General features: G+C 47.5%; 1 protein-coding gene across 5 annotated transcripts in view; it reads left to right on the top strand.

Moving 5' to 3' along the window:
* TANC1 (tetratricopeptide repeat, ankyrin repeat and coiled-coil containing 1) overlaps positions 1 to 18,583 on the top strand; it is a 252,319-nt gene that overhangs the window by 215,671 nt on the left and 18,065 nt on the right. For all 5 annotated transcript variants that reach the window (XM_010802057.4, XM_010802056.4, XM_010802058.4 and 2 more), the window contains 3 exons: positions 4,897 to 5,133; positions 6,921 to 7,106; positions 9,523 to 9,601. In XM_010802057.4, coding sequence (XP_010800359.1) covers positions 4,897 to 5,133; positions 6,921 to 7,106; positions 9,523 to 9,601 — 502 coding nt within the window. The remainder of the gene's footprint in view (positions 1 to 4,896; positions 5,134 to 6,920; positions 7,107 to 9,522; positions 9,602 to 18,583) is intronic.

Below are 18,583 nucleotides of genomic sequence, written 5' to 3'. Positions count from 1 at the left end.
CCAACGTTCTTAGAAGAGTTTCTGTCCAGTAGAATGGGGTAGTGTACTGTCATCTCCTGAGACAGCACCTGAATCACAGAGAGGTTGAGTAATTTTCTGAAAATCACACAGCAAGTTAGTTAAGAGGCTGATTGAGAACTCAGACTCTTTAATCCATCATCTTGTTCTTTTAGGCCCATGAATCTCAAGAGGGAATGGGATTGATGGGAGAGGGGAGAGAGAGGGTAACTAACTGGTGATCAAAGTCACCCTGTGAATTTACAAGCAGTTTCTGCCTGTCCTTTGGTGACCAGAGTCCAGTGGGCCCATCAGTGTTATTGTGTGTGTGTGTGTGTGTGTGTGTGTGTGTGTTTTAAATCTTTTTTATTTCTGTAATGTTGGTAAATGATGCCCCCGCTTTGATCTTGTTTAATATTTAGTTTGTTTTGGCTGCGTCAGATCTTGGTTGCGGCGGCGTGTGCTCTTCGTTTTGGTGTGCAGGCTTCTCTCTGGTTGTGATGCATGGGCTCAGTAGTTAGTTGCAGGTGGGCTTAGCGCCCCCCGGCTTGCAGGATCTTAGTTCTCTGACCAGAGATCGAACTCAGTCCCCTGCATTGGAAGATGGATTCTTAACCATTAGACCAGCAGGGAAGGCCCTGGTGTGTGTGTTTTGAAAATTTTGAAAAGCTGTTCAGGTTCTGCTCTGTATTGTTCTCACCTAAGAACTCATTTCTTGGGCCTCAATAAAACCCCTACTGTGCCAGCAGCATTGTCGTATTCCTGCCACACTTTTGGCGGTTACTCAGAGGGAAGTCATTTTATCAAAAACCCCGACTTTTGTTGGGCACTTACCCTTTTAAAATGCTTTAAAGTCCTGCTTGAGTCTGGTGCTGTTTTTAGGAGCAAACCGCTTAGGGCTGTAGAGCAGGCTCGGTGGGGATGGGTTTGCCCAAGGTTGTGTCCTGTGTCACTGTGGGGACAGGGACACCTCTCCTGATTTCTCCTCTCTGTATTTTCTGCCCTTCTGTCCACATGTGCTGGTTGGCAGCTGGGGGCTGGGTTGTTGTTGACCTGGTGAGATTGGAAGATTGTCCTCCCCTGTGACTCTGTGAATGATGAGATGGGTCTAGTTGCTTGGGCACAAGTGTGCTCTTTTTTGTTTTTGGAAGTATTGATTTATACTGTTGCGTTAGTTTCAGATGCACGACAAAGTGGTTCAGTTTACACACACACACACACACACAAATTCTTTTTTAGATTCTTCTCCCTTCAGTTCAGTTCAGTTGCTTAGTCGTGTCCGACTCTTTGCGACCCCATGAATCACAGCACGCCAGGCCTCCCTGTCCATCACCAACTCCTGGAGTTCACTCAGACTCATGTGCATCGAGTCGGTGATGCCATCCAGCCATCTCATCCTCTGTCGTCCCCTTCTCCTGCCCCCAATCCCTCCCAGCATCAGAGTCTTTTCCAATGAGTCAACTCCTCGAATGAGATGGCCAAAGTACTGGAGTTTCAGCTTTAGCATCATTCCTTCCAAAGAAATCCCAGGGCTGATCTCCTTCAGAATGGACTGGTTGGATCTCCTTGCAGTCCAAGGGACTCTCAAGAGTCTTCTCCAACACCACAGTTCAAAAGCATCAATTCTTCAGTGCTCAGCTTTCTTCACAGTCCAACTCTCACATCCATACATGACCACTGGAAAAACCGTAGCCTTGACTAGACGGACCTTACACACACACAAACACACACACATTTTTTAGATTCTCCCTTACAGATAGTTTCAGAGGCACAGCAGAGTGGTTCAGTTTACACACACACTCCCTTAGACACACACACACACATTCTTTTTTAGATTCTTCTCCCTTAGAGATAGTTTCAGATGCACAGCAAAGTGGTTCAGTTTACACACACATACTCCTTTACACACACACACACACACACACACACACACACACTCTTTTTTAGATTCTTCTCCCTTACAGATAGTTTCAGATGCACAGCAAAGTGGTTCAGTTTACACACACACACTCCCTTACACACACACACTCCCTTACACACACACACACACACACACACACACTCTTTTTTAGATTCTTCTCCCTTACAGATAGTTTCAGATGCACAGCAAAGTGGTTCAGTTTATACACACACACTCCCTTACACACACACACACTCTTTTTTAGATTCTTCTCCCTTACAGGTTGTTACAAAATATTGAGTGTGGTTCCCTGTGCTGTGCAGTACAGGTCCTGTTGTTGATCTGTTTTATATATAGTAATGTATATCTGCTCACCCCAGATTCCTAATTTATCTCCCCCCTCCCCCCACTTGAAGAGGTCCTTCCTTAATTATAAGTGATGGTCCTAATAGTGGGAAGGAACTGACTTGTGGGCCATCCTCACCCATAGAGGGGCTTTGTTTACCCCTCTTATCTGTGAACTTCTGTGTCTTAGAACCAGTGTCTTGTGCCGTAGGCCAAATGGGAAATGCAGCGTGCGGGGTAGATGGTGGTGCTCAGGGTTGGTGTGTGTGGATGATGTGGGGGTGTGTGCATAGGGGAGGGCTGGGAGCATTCTGTATAGACTGGGGGCACTTCTCCCTGGCGTTGAAGCAGGCACTCAGTGAAGTGATCCTTTGTCATGTGTATCTATGGAAAGGGAATTTATTCCTGGCAGAGGGATCTATACGGGAGAGAGGGGAAGACCCGGAGGTGGGGTCCTGCCTGCCCTTGTTATGGGACAAGCATTAGACCCAGTGTGGTCACCTTTGCGGGGTAGTGGGGTGGTCGGTAAGTGAGGGAAGAGTGCTGGTAGGGGAGGTCAGAGAAGCAGCTGAAGGGCTGGGTCACCCAAGGCTCAGGCTTCAGTGGCAGCCAGCGAGTCTGCAGGTTTTACACTCTGGCTTCTAACCAGTCTGTATGGTATCACTGTTCTGAGGTGTGGTGTCACCACCAGAATAATAATTTATCACTTTGTAAATATTCTGTTAGCTACTCTTGTGGGCACCGTATCATTGAAATGCCTCACATTTTATATTCCTTGTCATCTTTCTCTATCCTCTAATGATCCCATGTGTCTCTGGTCAGATAAGAGATGCAGTCTCTGTGGTTTTCATACCTAATGGGCAGCCGGAGGCGGCCAGAGTCTGTCAGGGGGTGATTGATGTGACCAGGACCATTGAAAGGGACTGTTTGAAGAAACGCAGTGGGCATCTTAATAGGTGTTAATAGAGTGTCGTTTTTCCAATGATCTGGAGATTTGAAGAAAATATTAGTATAGCTATAACTCACATAAAGTATTCAATGATTTTATTTTAAAACCTATAGATAATGAATTTCCTTTTATATCTGGATCCAAGGCGTTCAGTGGGTGGTGGATATGTAGCAATTAGTCAGAAAAGCAGATGCTTTTCTAGGAGTTTTCTGCTGCTGACAGTCCCAGCATATGAGCATTTTTACGTATTCTGCTCTTTCTTGCAAGTACAATTCATTATAAAGAAAAAACTGTATGCTCTTATTTTTGGCTTTATTATCTCACTGTTAATTATTTAATCCCGTGATGATTATTTCATTGTCCCCCAAAATGAATTTTCTGTTTTTATTTGGATCAGACAGTGGTTTTCAAAATGTGATCCCTAGACCAACAGCATCTCTATCACCTGGGGGGAATTCAGTAAACAGGCACACTCTTAGACCGCACTCCCACTGCCGCCAGACCTACTGAATCCAGAGGTCTGAGTCCAGAGAATAGACATTTCTAAATTTTTGTTTTTTAATTGTGATAAAACACATCATAAAATGTATCATCTTAACTATTTTTAAAGGTAGAAATCGGTGTTAAATATATTCATATTATTGTGCAATAATAAAACTCTACAATAAAACTAAATCTCCACACCTATTAAACAGGTCTTGTTTCCCCCGCCTTCTCCCAGGCCCTGGAAGCCACCATTCTACTTTCTATCTTTGTGAGTTTGACTACTCTATGTCCCTTATATTTAGTGAAGTCATACAGCATTTGTCTCTTTATGGTTGGCTTATGGGCTTCCCTGGTGGCTCAGAGGGTAAAGCGTCTGCCTACAATGTGGGAGACCCGGGTTCGATCCCTGGGTTGGGAAGGTCCCCTGGAGAAGGAAATGGCAACCCACTCCAGTCCCTTGCCTGGAAAATCCCAAGGACTGAGAAGCCTGGTAGGCTACAGTCCATGGGGTCACAAAGAGTCAGACATGACTGAGCGATTTCACTTTCACTTTCAATGTTCTCAATAGCTTCTCTGGTGACTCAGTGGTAAAAAATCTACCTGCCAATGCAGGAGATGCAGGTGTGATCTCTGGGCCTGGCAGATCCCCTGGTGCAGGAAATGGCAACCCACCCTAGTATTCTCTCCTGGAAAATTCCATGGACAGAGGAGCCCGGTGGGCTATGGTCTGTGGAGTCACAAAGAGTCAGACGTGATTGAGTGAGCCGTGTTCTCAGGGTTCATCTGTGTTTTCACATGGGGCAGGGTTTCCTTCCTTTTGAAAGCTGAGTGATATGCCAGTGTATGTACATACCACTTTTGTCTGTCCACTCATCTGTTGACCTTTTAGTTTGCCTGCAACTCTTAGCGATTGTGAATAGTGCTTCCATCACACAGCAGTGCGGGTATCTCACTGAGATTCTGATCTCATTTCCTCTGGACGTGTACCTGGAGTTGGGATGGCTAGGTCCTGAGAAACCTCCACACTGTTTCCCGAGGCAGCTGTGCCATTCTGCATTCTCACCAGCGAGAATGTGCATCTTCAGTGCCTGTGAGGTCATACCAGTGCACACTCATGTTTGAGAACCACTGGACTAAGGATACCACCCTTCTCCACAAACATTGTTATGATCGCCAACTTCATGAGAAATTAATCTTGTTGGGGGACATTCTCCAACAGGTGAGCCGTCTCCTGATTTTAGGAGGGGCCAACGTGAACTACAGGACCGAAGTGTTAAATAACGCCCCGATCCTGTGCGTCCAGTCTCACCTCGGCCACGAGGAAGTGGTCACTCTGCTTCTGGAATTCGGCGCCTGCCTGGATGGCATGTCGGAGAACGGCATGACTGCCCTCTGCTACGCGGCCGCTGCAGGTCACATGAAGCTGGTGTGTCTGCTGGCCAAGAAGGGGGCGAGGGTAAGCGACAGCCTTCCCCGAAGAGGGCTGAAGGGGGCCACAGAGGTGGGAAGTGTCTCCCATGGCTGGTAGAATTCTCATTGGCTGGGCCAGGCTCCCTTCTGCCTCTACTTTGTCAAGTTGCAACGAACATAAACAGAAAGGGTGGAGCTACAGTGTGGGATGTGCCCTGATGTGGGTATGTGTGATAGGAGTATATTGTCTTCGAGAGGGAGAGGGGGCCGTGTGTTTTGTTCAAACCCCTTATTCTGCTTAATCCTGCCCGAGGGGAGGCTCCTGGTCATTAGAGGCCCAAGTAAGGCCATCCTGTAAAAAGCCTGCAAGTGTTGCCTTGGAACTTGTCACAGAATTTAACTCTGCACTGGATGAGTTGAAGTTTTAAATGTGATTTTTTTTTTCTCCTTTCTTTTTATTTCATGTTATGTCTTCTTTTAAAATAATAATAATAAATGAATTCTGTGGGTCTTGGAAGTCATGTGCCTAAAACAATGCGAAGTAACTATATTATTAACAAGTTTCTCAAGGACTGTCAGTGTTAATAGGTTGAATGAGAACAGTGCCAAGTTTACAGTAAACTCTGTTTATTTTAAGCACTTTGTTGGGGAAGGGAGAATGTACTTCTACTTGTACAGCAATAGAAATAAATTGCTGGTATTTGTTTTTCTTCTTTATAGTTAGGCTTTTTGAAGTTCAACAAAAGATGTTAGACTTATAGTAACTATGGGAGTCTTTTTGCTTTTTTCTCTTGAAAATACAGCATTTTGGCCCCATCCCACTGCAGATGTATGGGGTTCGTGTCCCAGTGTATCTCTCTGGAGAGTCTCTGTCTGAATTATTGCAACTGATGCACTGTTCCAGGCCTAGAGTTCCCTCTGTAGATCTAGTGATCACAAGGCATCCTCTTCATGCCCTTTGTCTCCCTAGGAAGTGAACTGGAGCTTCCAGTTCTCTGGGGAGCAGGTATGAGGGCAGACAAAACCTGTTCTTCCCAACCCTGGTCACTTGGGTGCAGTATCCTTAATCTGTGGCAAGCTATGATTTGGGGGGCAGAACAGTTCTTTAGTCACTGAAACAGGAAAGCCAGCAAAAGGGAGGGATCTGGAAAACCCAGCTCTGAACAAGGAAGGGCAGGAAGGGACTCCAAGCGGCATTTTACTGGGGAAGGCAGGTGACCCAGGTCGTGCCAGCATGCCAAGTGTGGCCACAAAGCCAGGAAGGCTGGTCAGCCACAAAGGGGCAGTGACCAAGGGCTGCATACCCGTAATGGTCCAAGAGGCAGCAGATAAGACTTCATGCCCTGTCTAAGCCTGGGAGTCTTGGGCTGGGAGAGGACTTAGGGTCCAGCCTCACTTGTAAATTCTGAAGATGCTCTGCACCTCGACCCAGAGGCTCTGCCTACATAAGCCACCTGTATGATTCCATCCCCTCCTACAGAGCTCGCAGCTAGCCTCCGAATAAAGCCAGCCCACGGTCTGGAGGTGGAAATGGAGGGGCAGTGTGAGCAGGAATGAATCCACTAGGAAGGTTTAACAGGAGCACTTCCCTTCTTCCATGAACGGCATGAAGAGGATGCCTTGTGATCACTAGATCTACAGAGGGAACTCCAGGCCTGGAACAGTGCATCAGTTGCAATAATTCAGACAGAGACTCTCCAGAGAGACACACTGGGACACGAACCCTGTACATCTGCAGTGGGGTAGGGTTTGTTCACAGCACATGTGGGTCACTGTGACAAAGTGATGCTCAGCTGCGACCTTCCCCTGCTCCTGCCCCCGCTCCCCACCCAGGTGGACCACTTGGATAAGAAAGGCCAGTGCGCGCTGGTCCACAGCGCACTGAGGGGCCACGGCGACGTTCTCCGCTACCTCCTGACCTGCGAGTGGTCGTTGGGCCCGCCCCAGCCCGGCGCGCTGAGGAAGAGCCAAGCTTTGCAGCAGGCACTGACGGCGGCTGCCAGCATGGGCCACGGCTCGGTGAGTGGGGCCTTTCCCAGGGCATTCCCTGGGAAAACGGGAGCCGGGGGTCTGGGCCCTTCCCACTCACCTTCTTCCAAGTCACCTGCTTGTGATGCACTGAAGGAATGAAGGAAATGAGGGTTTCCAAACAGAGCCGTTGGTCTCACCACGTGTAAAGGTGTTCTGTGGTTACCACAGCCTTCCTGCGAGTGGAAGGAGCCCCTCCAGGGCACGCACTCTCTGCCCCACCTTGCTGCTGCTTGTCTTCCCTCCTTGTTCTGTTTTTACCTTCTAGTCCTGCTCTCCTCTCCTTTTCCCGCTTTGATTCATCCTCTTGTCCTTGTGGTCTTTGAACAATAATCACATAGAATCCTAATTCTAAACTTGTTCTTGAGTATTCCAAGGATTTTTAAAAAGAGGTGTTTAAAATAGAACAGGCTCTGGTAGCATGTAAGCATGCTTGTCATCTACGGTTCCTGCACTGAAGGAGAACTTCAGGCAGTAGTTACATCCAGCACTTATTTCTGGCCGGTGTCAGTATTCCTCGATTTGCAGATTTTGTAGTCATCTTCTGACCCGTGTGTCTGTGAAGTTAATAATATTTTACCCTTTTTCTTCTGTGTATTTCTCACTCTGTAGTGTCTTCAGGCAATTAGAGTTGCCAATGTTTCTAAGATTCTTCCCCACAATGACTTTGTACCAAAGTAAATGTGCCAAATGTAAATGTACCAAATGTAAAATGTAAATGTACCAAAGTAAATTTGGGTACAAAGCTGGCTGGCTGACTTTTACCATTTAAGACACTGGAGCAGATACACACATACACGAAGCTAGCTGGCTTATTGTTGGCATTTAGAATGTCAAAAATGCACATGTACACTATTTCAACCAAGACAATATATTGCAGCAAGTTGAATACAGAAGCGTATAAGAAAAAGAAGCTATCTTCTCTTAGGACAGACATAAAAGAAATTTATAGAACTGTATAACAATGCTAGTCAAGTTAACTATGTTTTAGTTTTGGAGAAAATACTCTTTTTCATAAAAAATGAACAAAGCGCACATTTCATAAAAATGTATTAAACATTACCAGATAGTGGGTTTATTTTTTTTTAGATTAAAAATACAAAGAAATATTTTTAAAGACCCGTTTACATAGACACAGAGGGAACATGTTAAATCGACATATTTGAATGTGGATGCTTTTCCTTTTTAAACTGTTCCCTAAATCTGCATGGGTCCAGAAGGTGAAAAATCATCTTAGGAAGGACAGCGAAGCCACATTGGATGTGACCTTGGTCTCAGGCTGTTGTGAAACTGGCTGTGAGGAGCCGTGGGAAAGCAGCTGCATAGCCAGCCACTGCTTCATGGCAGAGGACAGGGCTCATTCACCACAGGCCTTGAGGGGCGTGTTAGTTTCCGCATGCTGTCGTAGTAAGTGACCGCAGGCTTCAGTGGCTTGAAGCAGCCTGTTCTGGAGGTCAGAAGGCTGAAATTTAGTTGGGTCAGGAAGCCGGTGTTTCTTTTGGAGGCTTCAGAGAAGAGTGTTTTCTCTTTTTTTCCTCTAGCTTCTAGAAGCCACCTCACTCCTTGGCTTAAGGCCCTGCCTCTGTCTTCAGAGTGTGCTTCCTGTCATCTCACCTCATCCTTCCCTTGGCCCTGGTTCCTCCTGTCCCTCTTATAAACAGCTGTGATCGTATCAAGTATGTATACAATATATGCTGTGATAATTCAGGATAATCATCCCATTTCAAGATTCGCAGTCACATCTACAAATCCCCTCTTCCCATGTAAGGTAACATTCACGGGTTTTCTGACTAGGATGTGGGGCCCTTATTGTGAGTGGATTGGGGAGCTGGAAGATGGCTGCCGGTGAGCAGGGTGGATGCTGGAGAGCAGGGTGGATCTGACGCTGGTTAAGGGCTCAGATACTTCTGGCTCCCTGCCCCCACCCCTGTGACCCACCCTGCTGTTTGACAGAGGGGAAAGAATAATGTGAGTGGAAAAAGCATTTGAAGCAGCATTATTTTATTGAAAGGTATATACATCACCTTATTTTCCTTCCTTGTGAAGAAAGGGATTCACCATCTTCTGGCGATTTATGCAGAAGCTGCACTCTGTATGATCTCCCCTGTCCTTTGTTGATGAGGCTGGCATATTTGGGTCATGTTGGAATTCATTAGAATTCTGAGTACCTAGTAATCCTGAACAGTGTTGCCGAAATTCACTTTTTTTTTTTTCTTCTTCTTCTCAAAGTGAAAGTGTGAATAGCATACGAATTATGCTGGAAAACCATTTTCATTATATTCTCTCTCCTTGTGCAGCATGAGATAATCATGGTTAAAAAACAACACGTTCTCTCCTTTGATACACAGGATATAATAAGCGCATATGGCTTTGAAAACTCATTAAATCACCTTGCCACTTGTGACAGGTGCTCCAGTGCTTGCTGGAACTGGAAAAGGAACATGAAATAGACGTCAATGGCACCGACACGCTGTGGGGAGAAACAGGTAATTACGGTTCCCCTGCTTGTAGTTGGGGCCAAGTAGCTGCTTGATGTCCTCGCCGCCATTTTGGCCTAGTTGTCTTAAGAATGACATGGGATGCATCTGGGCCTATTGTTATCACAAAGCGTTTGAAGTTAAGAGCTTTTGAAACTTCGCAAATGATGAGTAAAACTTTTCTAGAAGCAAGTGCAATTTGAATCATTTTGAATTAGACCAGCAGTTCCTGTGCCTCTGATGAATGTCAGCTAGAAATACCCAGACAAGGTGGTGCTTTCCACCTCGCTGAGTGTTCTCATGTCCTGAGCAACCTGGTCGTCCTGTGACTGCACCGTGAGCAGCGCAGAACTTGCAGCCCAGTATTCAGCTGAATCCAAGGTGCTCAGCGAGGAAGGCTCTGGCCTGCCTTCTCCAGAGTAGGACTCAGTCCTCATGGAGCCTGCGCAACAGACTGAATACCAGCTACAGAGTCCATTTCCTTTGGTGTGGGGTGTGTGTATTGAACTGTAGTAAATCTTCAGGAAGATCTGAGTTGGCTACTTGTCAGGTTAATAATAATATAAATAAGGCTGCTTTGAAATTTTCCATTTGACTGAATTGGTTTTAGAAGTGTGAGACTTTATCAGTTGCTGTTTACCAAATGTAACCAATGGTGTTTAACATGCATTTCCAGGCTGTGTCCTGTGTATGACTTCAATGTCTCCTGCACAGATTTATTTCCAACTGCTTCTCAATTATTTCCTAACAAACCAAATGGTGGTGTGTAGAGTCCCTCAGCTAACTCATACTTAAGAAAAGCCTCAGAGAGTTTCTTGATGGGTAGCACAGGTGCTCGCCCCCCAACTCCCTCCCCACTGCCCTTTCTCCGCTGTCAACCCCCCAACCCAACTCCCCTGTAGATGCTGCCAGGCGCATGCATGGGGCTTATAGTGCTAGTTGTGGTGATGTGGGTGGTGGGCTGGCGGCAGGGGGGTGGTGGTAAAGGGCGAGAGTGGTGGCGTGTCCGCTAGGTTCAGGGAGAGTGCAGGACTCACAGACGGGTTTAGATTGTGCTTGGGGTCCATGTGTGTAGATGTAAATATTGGCTTTAATTCCTTATGGAGTCTTTTCCCCAGTCATTTCAACAGTATGGGCTACTCCATATTTGGTGAAAGTGTCCACCACTTCCTGTTGTGCTGTGGGCCTCAAGGTAGCCCACAGGCCAGCACATGGCTTTCTTTGCGCTTCTTCAGAGGGCCAGGTCCCTGTCCTCTGGGGCCTGGAGGCAGGGTCTTTGCCTCTTTGTCAAATGAGGTAAATAATCCTACTTTCTAGGGTCTGGTAAAGACTGAATGAGATGTGACAGTCTTGGCCAGGTGTTCCCTATGGTCAGAACCCCTGGGGCAGTTGGGCCTAGAAATTGCTTCATGAGGGTGTGTGACTTGACACACACACAGGTATGTGCTCAGGCTCAGTCCAGTAATTATGTCTGACTCCTTGTGACCCCATGGACTGTTGGCTGCCAGGCTCCTCTGTCCAAGGGATTCTCCAGGCAAGAATACTGGAGTGGGTTGCCATGCCCTTCTCCAGGAGATCTTCCTGATCCAGGGATCAAACCCGCGTCTCTTGCGTCTCCTGCACTGGCAGGCAGATTCTTTACCACTGCGCCACCTGGGAAGGATAGGACACTCCTTTCCTAAACGTCCACCCAGGTGATTTCAGGGGCCCTGTGGCCTCGGGACAAATAGAGAATCACCGTAAGCAGCTGTCTAAGTGCCGGCCTCACAGGGACACTAATGAGAGGAGCCGTGATGACGATGGGGGTCAGTGCCAGTACCTGTAACACCCCTCACTTAGCTCAATAAGAATCTCTGATCTTTAATATTAGAAGGGTGTTTTCTTTCTGGGCAAAAAAATCCAGAGAAGGCTTTCATTTGAGAGCTCTGTTTGTGTGGTCTGTTTTTTCTCGAGATGACCAGTCCTGAGTTTCAGTAAGCACCTTCCTTCCTTCCCTCTTGAGAATCTGCCAGGTCGTAGGCTAAAGAAGCATGGAAGAGAAACTACAGGCTCCCATCAGCCTCAGTGAAAGGATGACTAATGGTTCAGCTTCTGCCTTGCAAAGCCTTGTGTATAACCTTCAGACCACTCTGCAGCCTGAGAAGCAGGTCATAGCTTTCCTCTGCAGGCAGTAAACGTGAATTTCCTCAGCCGAGAGTGTGAGAGGCTTTGGGAAAAATTTAAACCAAGAGAAAGCTAAGCACTATTTCTCAGGCATAGAGGCCCCTGCTGTACTCTGTGGCTGCATGTCAGTAAAACCAGTCTTGCCTGCTCTGCATTTTTCTGTGTGATATTTTTCTCCTGTGTTCTTTCAGAAATGTCCACCCATGTCTGCCACTACAGACCGTCCTGATTTCCGGAGGAAATCAGGTTGTCAGTGGTTGTCAGAGGAGCACTTGGAAATCTTGCAAAGGAAGTTTTAGGTGAGGGAACATCTGCATATATGGGGCTTTGCATAGATGTGTACTGCCTTGCCCAGATTGTGAGGTCTGTGTTTGGGATTCAGCCACACAGGGTCCACATTACCTGACCCCAAATGCCTCCTGGAAGAGACGGCCCCAGTGATGACAGCCTGAGTCGATGGGGCAGCTCGCGGTCCTTGTTCTCAGCAAGCAGTGACCTGGTGGTCCCCCAGCCTGGGTGGGTTGCATGCTCTGTGCGCTGCTTCTAATTGCTAAAGACTCGCAGAATGAAAGCAGTTGCTCTCCTTCCTGGTTTGATCCTCATTCCTGGGTGTAGTCAATGGTGCTTTGTGCCTAAATCACTCTAGAATGGAACTTCTCTGTCTCCGGCCGCAGCTTGAGGGTAGGATCCCAAGAGTTCATTCAAGTCTATGCAGTGTAGATTAGCTATGAACAACTTGGATTTAAAATACCAGCTGAGGGGGTTCCTGCTGGGCCTGCCCAGCTTTGATGGTGTCCATGCAGCGCTATGCCACCCTTGGAGCTCAGCTACCTGTATCTCTCCTGGTTTTGGAGAGCAGAGAGCCTGATTTGTGTAAGTTTCCCTTTCCACCAGCCTCTGGAGCCCTTTGCTTTTTATGTCTGTTTGGTCTGTTTGGTTTTTAGATCCAGCCCTTCAAAATCAGTCCTGTAGCTCTTCAGCACTTTCCCTTGTTCTCACGCAAATAAAGAGTGTGACACTCACTCCAGTGGAAGAAGAGTGAGGAGAAAGCTTGGAGCTCCTGGAGTGGGCTTGGGGTACGTCTCCACCCAGCAGCTCTGCCTGTGTGGCTGCCGAGGCCACCTGCCCGTTCACACAAACAGCCTTGTTCAAACAGCCTTGATCCTGTAGTTGCTGGGCAGCCTGAACCATGACAAGAACCCATCAGATGCTCAAGTTGTCTGCTTCAGGCATTCCACAGTCATGACAAACAAGTGCTGGCTCCCACGAAGTCTTGTCCTAAGTGAGTTACTGTTCCCTTATCAGTGTTCGATGGGAATCAGCCTGATGAAATGATCAGAAATGCTTAACTGGTGACCTCATGCTGCTGTGAATTGTCAGAGCAACTGTGCTCCCAAACTCCAGGCCTCTCTCAAGTCTGTGAGCCTGCTGTCTGTCTCTAGTCAGAACCTCTTGCTCTTTAGGGGAATAGAAACGCTTTTATTTCAGCGAATACGCCTGTTTTGTAAGCAAAGCGTTCCCAGCCCTGACTCCTTGGGGTCACGTTACAGTTCCCTGCTTAGTACTTACTGCTTATAAATTTGATTGTTGATGTTGCTTATCTGATGAAAGCTTATTGTGCCTACATTATGGGTTTCAGGAGGGCAGAACTCTCCAAGTCTCCTGTGCTCTTCTTTCTATAATCACTGTGTCTGGTCTCATGTTGTCCTGTAGAACTTTCTGTGATGATGGAAATGCTTGCCTTGCTATCTGTACGTCCAGCCTGGTAGCCACTAGCCACTGGTCTTGTCTGGTGCTGGGTACATAGCTGTTGACTGAGCGGACAGGTGGGTTTAAAGAAAACAAAGTAACTTTTAGGGTAGGTAACACTCACCTTGCAGAATAATTTGGGAGAAGCTGTGTTGTTGGAGGGAAGAGGTCAGGAGCCCATTGCTCACTGGGACCGTGTCCTCTGTGTCTTCTTGTCTGTCATAGCGCAGGTCACGTGCTGCTGGACTCCGGGCTGGCTTAGAAGCCCTCGACCCAGTCATCTATGTGGCTGGGTGCTGTACTGCATCTTTTGAAACACCGAGCTATTAGCAACTACCCACGACATGGACATGACCGACAGGCCAAGATGGCCAGTGCCAGCCCCATCTTTGTGTGCATAAATCTCCCTCCCCACACCGCCAGCCCGACTGCCAGCCCCCATGTGCCGTGCCCTGTGGTCCCTTGGAAATCCTTCTCACTGCTCCTAGTTGGTAGCAGCAGGCTTGGAGCCCTGGCTTCACACATGGGTAGGACGCCATCCCGCCCGTTAGCCACCCGCTCCCAAGGACTGCCCTTCCCTAAGTTCTGAACTGAGATGCCCGTCAGAGGTCGTTAGATGTCTCACTGAATGTTTCATGTCAAGTATTCTTTCATGTTGTTCGTGCTTTTTTAGATGGTAAATACTTTCCAAAGAAACTTAATCGTTGTAAATATTGTTTTTATTGCTAAAGCTGTTAAGAGCACCGTATTTTCCTCAATTTCCAAGAAGGGTTGAATTTTCTCCCCAGCAAATCAAATGGGATTTTTAGCTGCATAACCTTCATTATCATCATTTGTGGAGGCAGTTTAGTCCAGCATGTATGCAAGTCATGGGTCACTCTTCTCTAATTCTGCGTGGAATTCTAGATGGGACTTGAGTCTCAGCGCAGCCCCTCAGCTGGGTGTGGGACGTTTCCAGACCAGTTTGCGGGGAGGGTCCTCACACCTGTTTCCTTGTGGGACCAGGAAGCCAGAATATGAGTTGTATTTCATCTTTGCTGTTTTAAAAGTTTCTCTCTTTTCTCTTGTCTCCATTCAGCTGCTTCAGTTTCCACTCTGGGACTCTGCCTGTCCTTCTGGGGGGGCGGGGGGTGAGGTGTCCTTCAGCTCTCACTGCAGGGACCGTGGACGGCTGAGCTGATCACACCCAAAGCCACCCCAGAACTCTGTACGTGCACATCAGGCAATAGGATGCCTGGTGGTTGATTTAAAAGAACCCTCTGTTCTTTCAGATTTTACCTTAGGTTTTTTTTAGACAGAGTGGGGCTCTTATTTGTTAAGAATTTAAAGGAAATTTGAGACATCTGGGTTGAGTTTGGCCTTCACACCGGTTAGGGGCCTCTCAAGGCAGGATTCAGGTGAGAGACTAGAAAGAAAAGAACTGGTCTCTTGCTTGTTGGGACATGTGGAGGATTTACCTGAAGGAATTTGCTTTGTAGAGACAAGCAAGTGACTTCTGTTGTATAGTTTTTGGAGGTCCCGGGGAGGTCTCATCAGTACTGCTGGGAAGTCCTTGTTCAGGCATTCCTTCCTCTGCTAGGGTTTGCTTTAGAAAAGAGCAGTAAGATGGGTGGAAATCCAGATTTCTGTCCATTCTGAACAAGGTAGAAGTTTTGGCTGTCCTAAGCATAAAAGCATGAAAGAGGGGGTAACCCAGGACCTTAGAGAGTGTGAGGGAGGGGATAACCTAGAAGGGAGGTGATCTAACATTCTGGATGGAGGGGGCAACCCAGGCCCTAGGAAGGGAGGGGAAGGTGGGTAACCCAGAACCCTGGAAAGGATGGGAGGGGATAACTCAGGACCCTAAAGGGAGGGAAATGGGGGGGGTGGGTAACCCAGGACTATGAGAGGGGAGGGACAGAGTGGACTAATGTAGGCACTGGAGGAGGGGGTAGCTCAGGCTCTGGAAGGAGCTGAAGATGGGCATGGGGTCACTCTAACAATAGAGGGGATTGGGGTGAGAAGGAGAGGGACGGGGTGCGTCCACAGACTTCCCCTTTCTGCCCTAGAAGACACCCGGGGCTTGCCCCTGACATGGGGACCTGTCCTCTGCTGAGAGGACAGCAGGAATCCACTGACTGTGTGTCCTGGTCCTGCAGGGCAGGTGAGGGGCAAGGAGGGCGCCCGTGGAGGCCCACAGGGGCATCTTGGCTGCATATGGACTGGTGGCTTGACCGCTTACCAAGACCCGTGCCCCACCTCCCTTGTGCTGCTTTTGCTGTGCACAGAGGCTTTGTTGTAGTGAGTGCCTTCCTTTTGATTAAAAAACACAGCCTGGGCTTCCAACATAAAGACATGCACTCATATGCATTTTGGTAGCTTAGAGCATCTTTACTCACAAACATGGCTGCTTGTTGTTTTGGACATTCCCTCCTAGCTCAGGAGGTTCACCTGCTCTCCTGTTGAAAAGTCACCTTGATTGTTTAAAATTATTGTTGAAATATATTTGGATTCTTTCTGTTTTTGAGGCTGGGCACTAGTAGTAAAGAATCTGCCTGCCAGTGCGGGAGATGCAAGAGACACAGTCTTGATCCCTGGGTCTGGAAGAGGAGAAGGAAATGGCCACCCACTCCCGTATTTATGCCTGGGAAACCCCATGGACAGAGGAGCCTAGTGGGCTACAGACTGTGGGGTCTTAAAGAGTCAGATGCAACTGAGCACGCACACACTTGTGTAGTATGGTTTTGTCAGAAGGCCCCCCTTTTGCATTGATCCCTCATGTGGGGTCCTGCATTTAACTCTGCTCTCCTCGGCTCACATGTATCCCTTCGAGGAGAGGAGGGAACAGCACAATGTACATGCTTTAAATAATGCGGTGTGTAAGAGGATCTACCCAAAATGTGAGCATTCTCAGCACGCTTTAGAAGTGACAGCTGGTCAGAGCTGCAGTCTTCTGATAGATTTTTGGCACAAAGTCTGTATGGAACGTGATTTATGTCATCCCATATTTTAGGAAATTGTTTTTAAACTGAATTTGTGTTATTTATAGCACACATTATCCCTCAAAGGACTTGAAGAGGCTTCTTTGAAATAAAATATATAAGAAAAGGAAAAAAAGGTCAGAAACAGGACACGAGGAACAGCGTGGATATTTCTGCCGTAATGTCCTGTGTGCTTGCCAGGTTGAACTACTGTTTTGGCCTTAGGATGCCTTTTGACCAGAGTGAGAAGGGAGCACACTCATTAAGGATTATTCTTACTGTCTGTGGGAGGAAGCTTAACAATTTTTCAGGAGAAGAAAAGTATTTTCTGGTACCCTTGTTCTGGAACAACATTCTTAGTCTGATTGATTGAATATTTTTTAAAAGAGATTCTTTAGGGGCCAAAGTGTGAGAGTTAAGAACTCAGACTCCAGCTGGACTCGCTGGCATCACATGCTTTCGTGCCTTCCACTAGCTGTGTGGCCTTAGGTGAGTTGTTTTAACTTCTCTGGGCCATATTTTCCACATCAGTAAAACCAGGATGAGTGGTACTTGTCTCATAGAAGTTAGCTGTGTATTAAATAAATTTGTGGATTTGAAGGACCATCAAGTGTCCTGTAGGAAGCACTTCACAAATATCAGAGTATATTATTAAAATGTCAGAATCTTCTTATTTTCCTCCTGAGAGGAGATGAGCTCAAGGTCCTTCTAACTCTGCCATCTTGTCTGGTAATCTCACATTGCACTGTTTTCTTATCCTTTTTTAAAAGTTCTAAAAACCTAGGTTCCTTAGAATCACAAAGCGCATCGTCGCAAGAGACTATAAGGGACAAAGAAGTTTGGTCACACGTGAAGTCCCGTAGCAGTTGCATATTTTATTTCTTTCAAACAATTCCTTGGCAACTTGAGGTTCGTGTTTAATCTGTGTACAGAGACGGACGGCGTGTTTTCACTCTAGAACTGGTCGCACATCAGGAGTGTCTGGGTTCCTCCCATCTGGCTCCTGTCTTGCTTTATAAATAGTTCACTGGGAAATGGGCTGATGCAGCGGGGGAGGCAACATTTTCACGTGCCGCTGGGTTGCTGCCTGTTGCCTTGTAACAGAGGTTCCCTCTCCTTGACCCCACTGAGGCCTGCAGCTTCAGGCCCTCCTGGGAGACTTGTGCCACATGCTGACCATAAGGAAGGGTCAGAACAATGAGGAAGGTGTTCCAAACAGCCACTCGTGTGCTTCAGGGAGTGTGTGGGCAGGACTGGCTTCCCGTTCGTAAGGTCACCCTCCAGCATGGGCGTCCGCCAAGGCCAGGGGTGCCGGGCGCTCCTGGGAGTCGGTCTCCCAGAGCAATGGCATTTTCCGGTCAGAGCAGTCTTCATTGTGTATCGTTTTATCCTTTGCATTGTTGAGGGTTCAAGTCTTTGTGGAGATGAAGAATTTATAGCTGTTGGGAAGTTTATTCTTTTCATGGAAGCTTCCCCCTCCCTCAGCCAGGAAGGAAATGCCTCACAGAACAAGGCTATGAGCTTGGGTTTTTTATAAATGCAGTCTGTAGAAGGTGGAGGAGCGGGTGTCCCCTGGCTTTCCGGGGGGGGGGGGGTCAGAGCGCTACTTGTGTTCAGTCAGGGGCCTTTGGGACCAGCCTGTCCAAGTGGCAGCCCTGCCCGGACCCACAGGGACAGCAAAGCGAAACACAGGCTGAGTAACCTCTGCGGTAGCAACTTCTCCAGAGGCCAGTTATTAAAAAGTGCAGGGGGAGGGGCTGCCACTCCCAAAGAGGTTTAAAAAACTGTGAAATCCCAAGTTATTTTTCTGAGCGTCGTAGTCTAGATAAGAGAGCTGAGAGATTCCCAGCGTTCCATGATGCCTTTCACCTTCATTCTCCCAGCCGAGGCTCCAGCTTCACTGCCTTTGTCACGGCTAATGGTCTCCATCTTGGTCGCAACCCTGCTGCTTACCGCAGTTCATTTTCCATCCATTTTTCTGAGAGATGGGAAAAACCAGTATGTTAGGAAATAAAGTGCACCGGTAAGCACAAGCACAGAAGCCAAGCTGAGCCCCCTGGCCCCCCTCCGTCCCTCTTGGGGCCGTCTCAGCCGGCAGGAAGTGCTTCTGTGGCTGCAG

The sequence above is a fragment of the Bos taurus genome, chromosome 2 (genome assembly GCF_002263795.3).
Source record: "Bos taurus isolate L1 Dominette 01449 registration number 42190680 breed Hereford chromosome 2, ARS-UCD2.0, whole genome shotgun sequence".
In the NCBI taxonomy this organism is placed as follows: Eukaryota; Metazoa; Chordata; class Mammalia; order Artiodactyla; family Bovidae; genus Bos; species Bos taurus.
The sequence above is the reverse complement of the archived record's forward strand: the minus strand, read 5'-3'. Positions and strand labels throughout refer to the sequence as shown.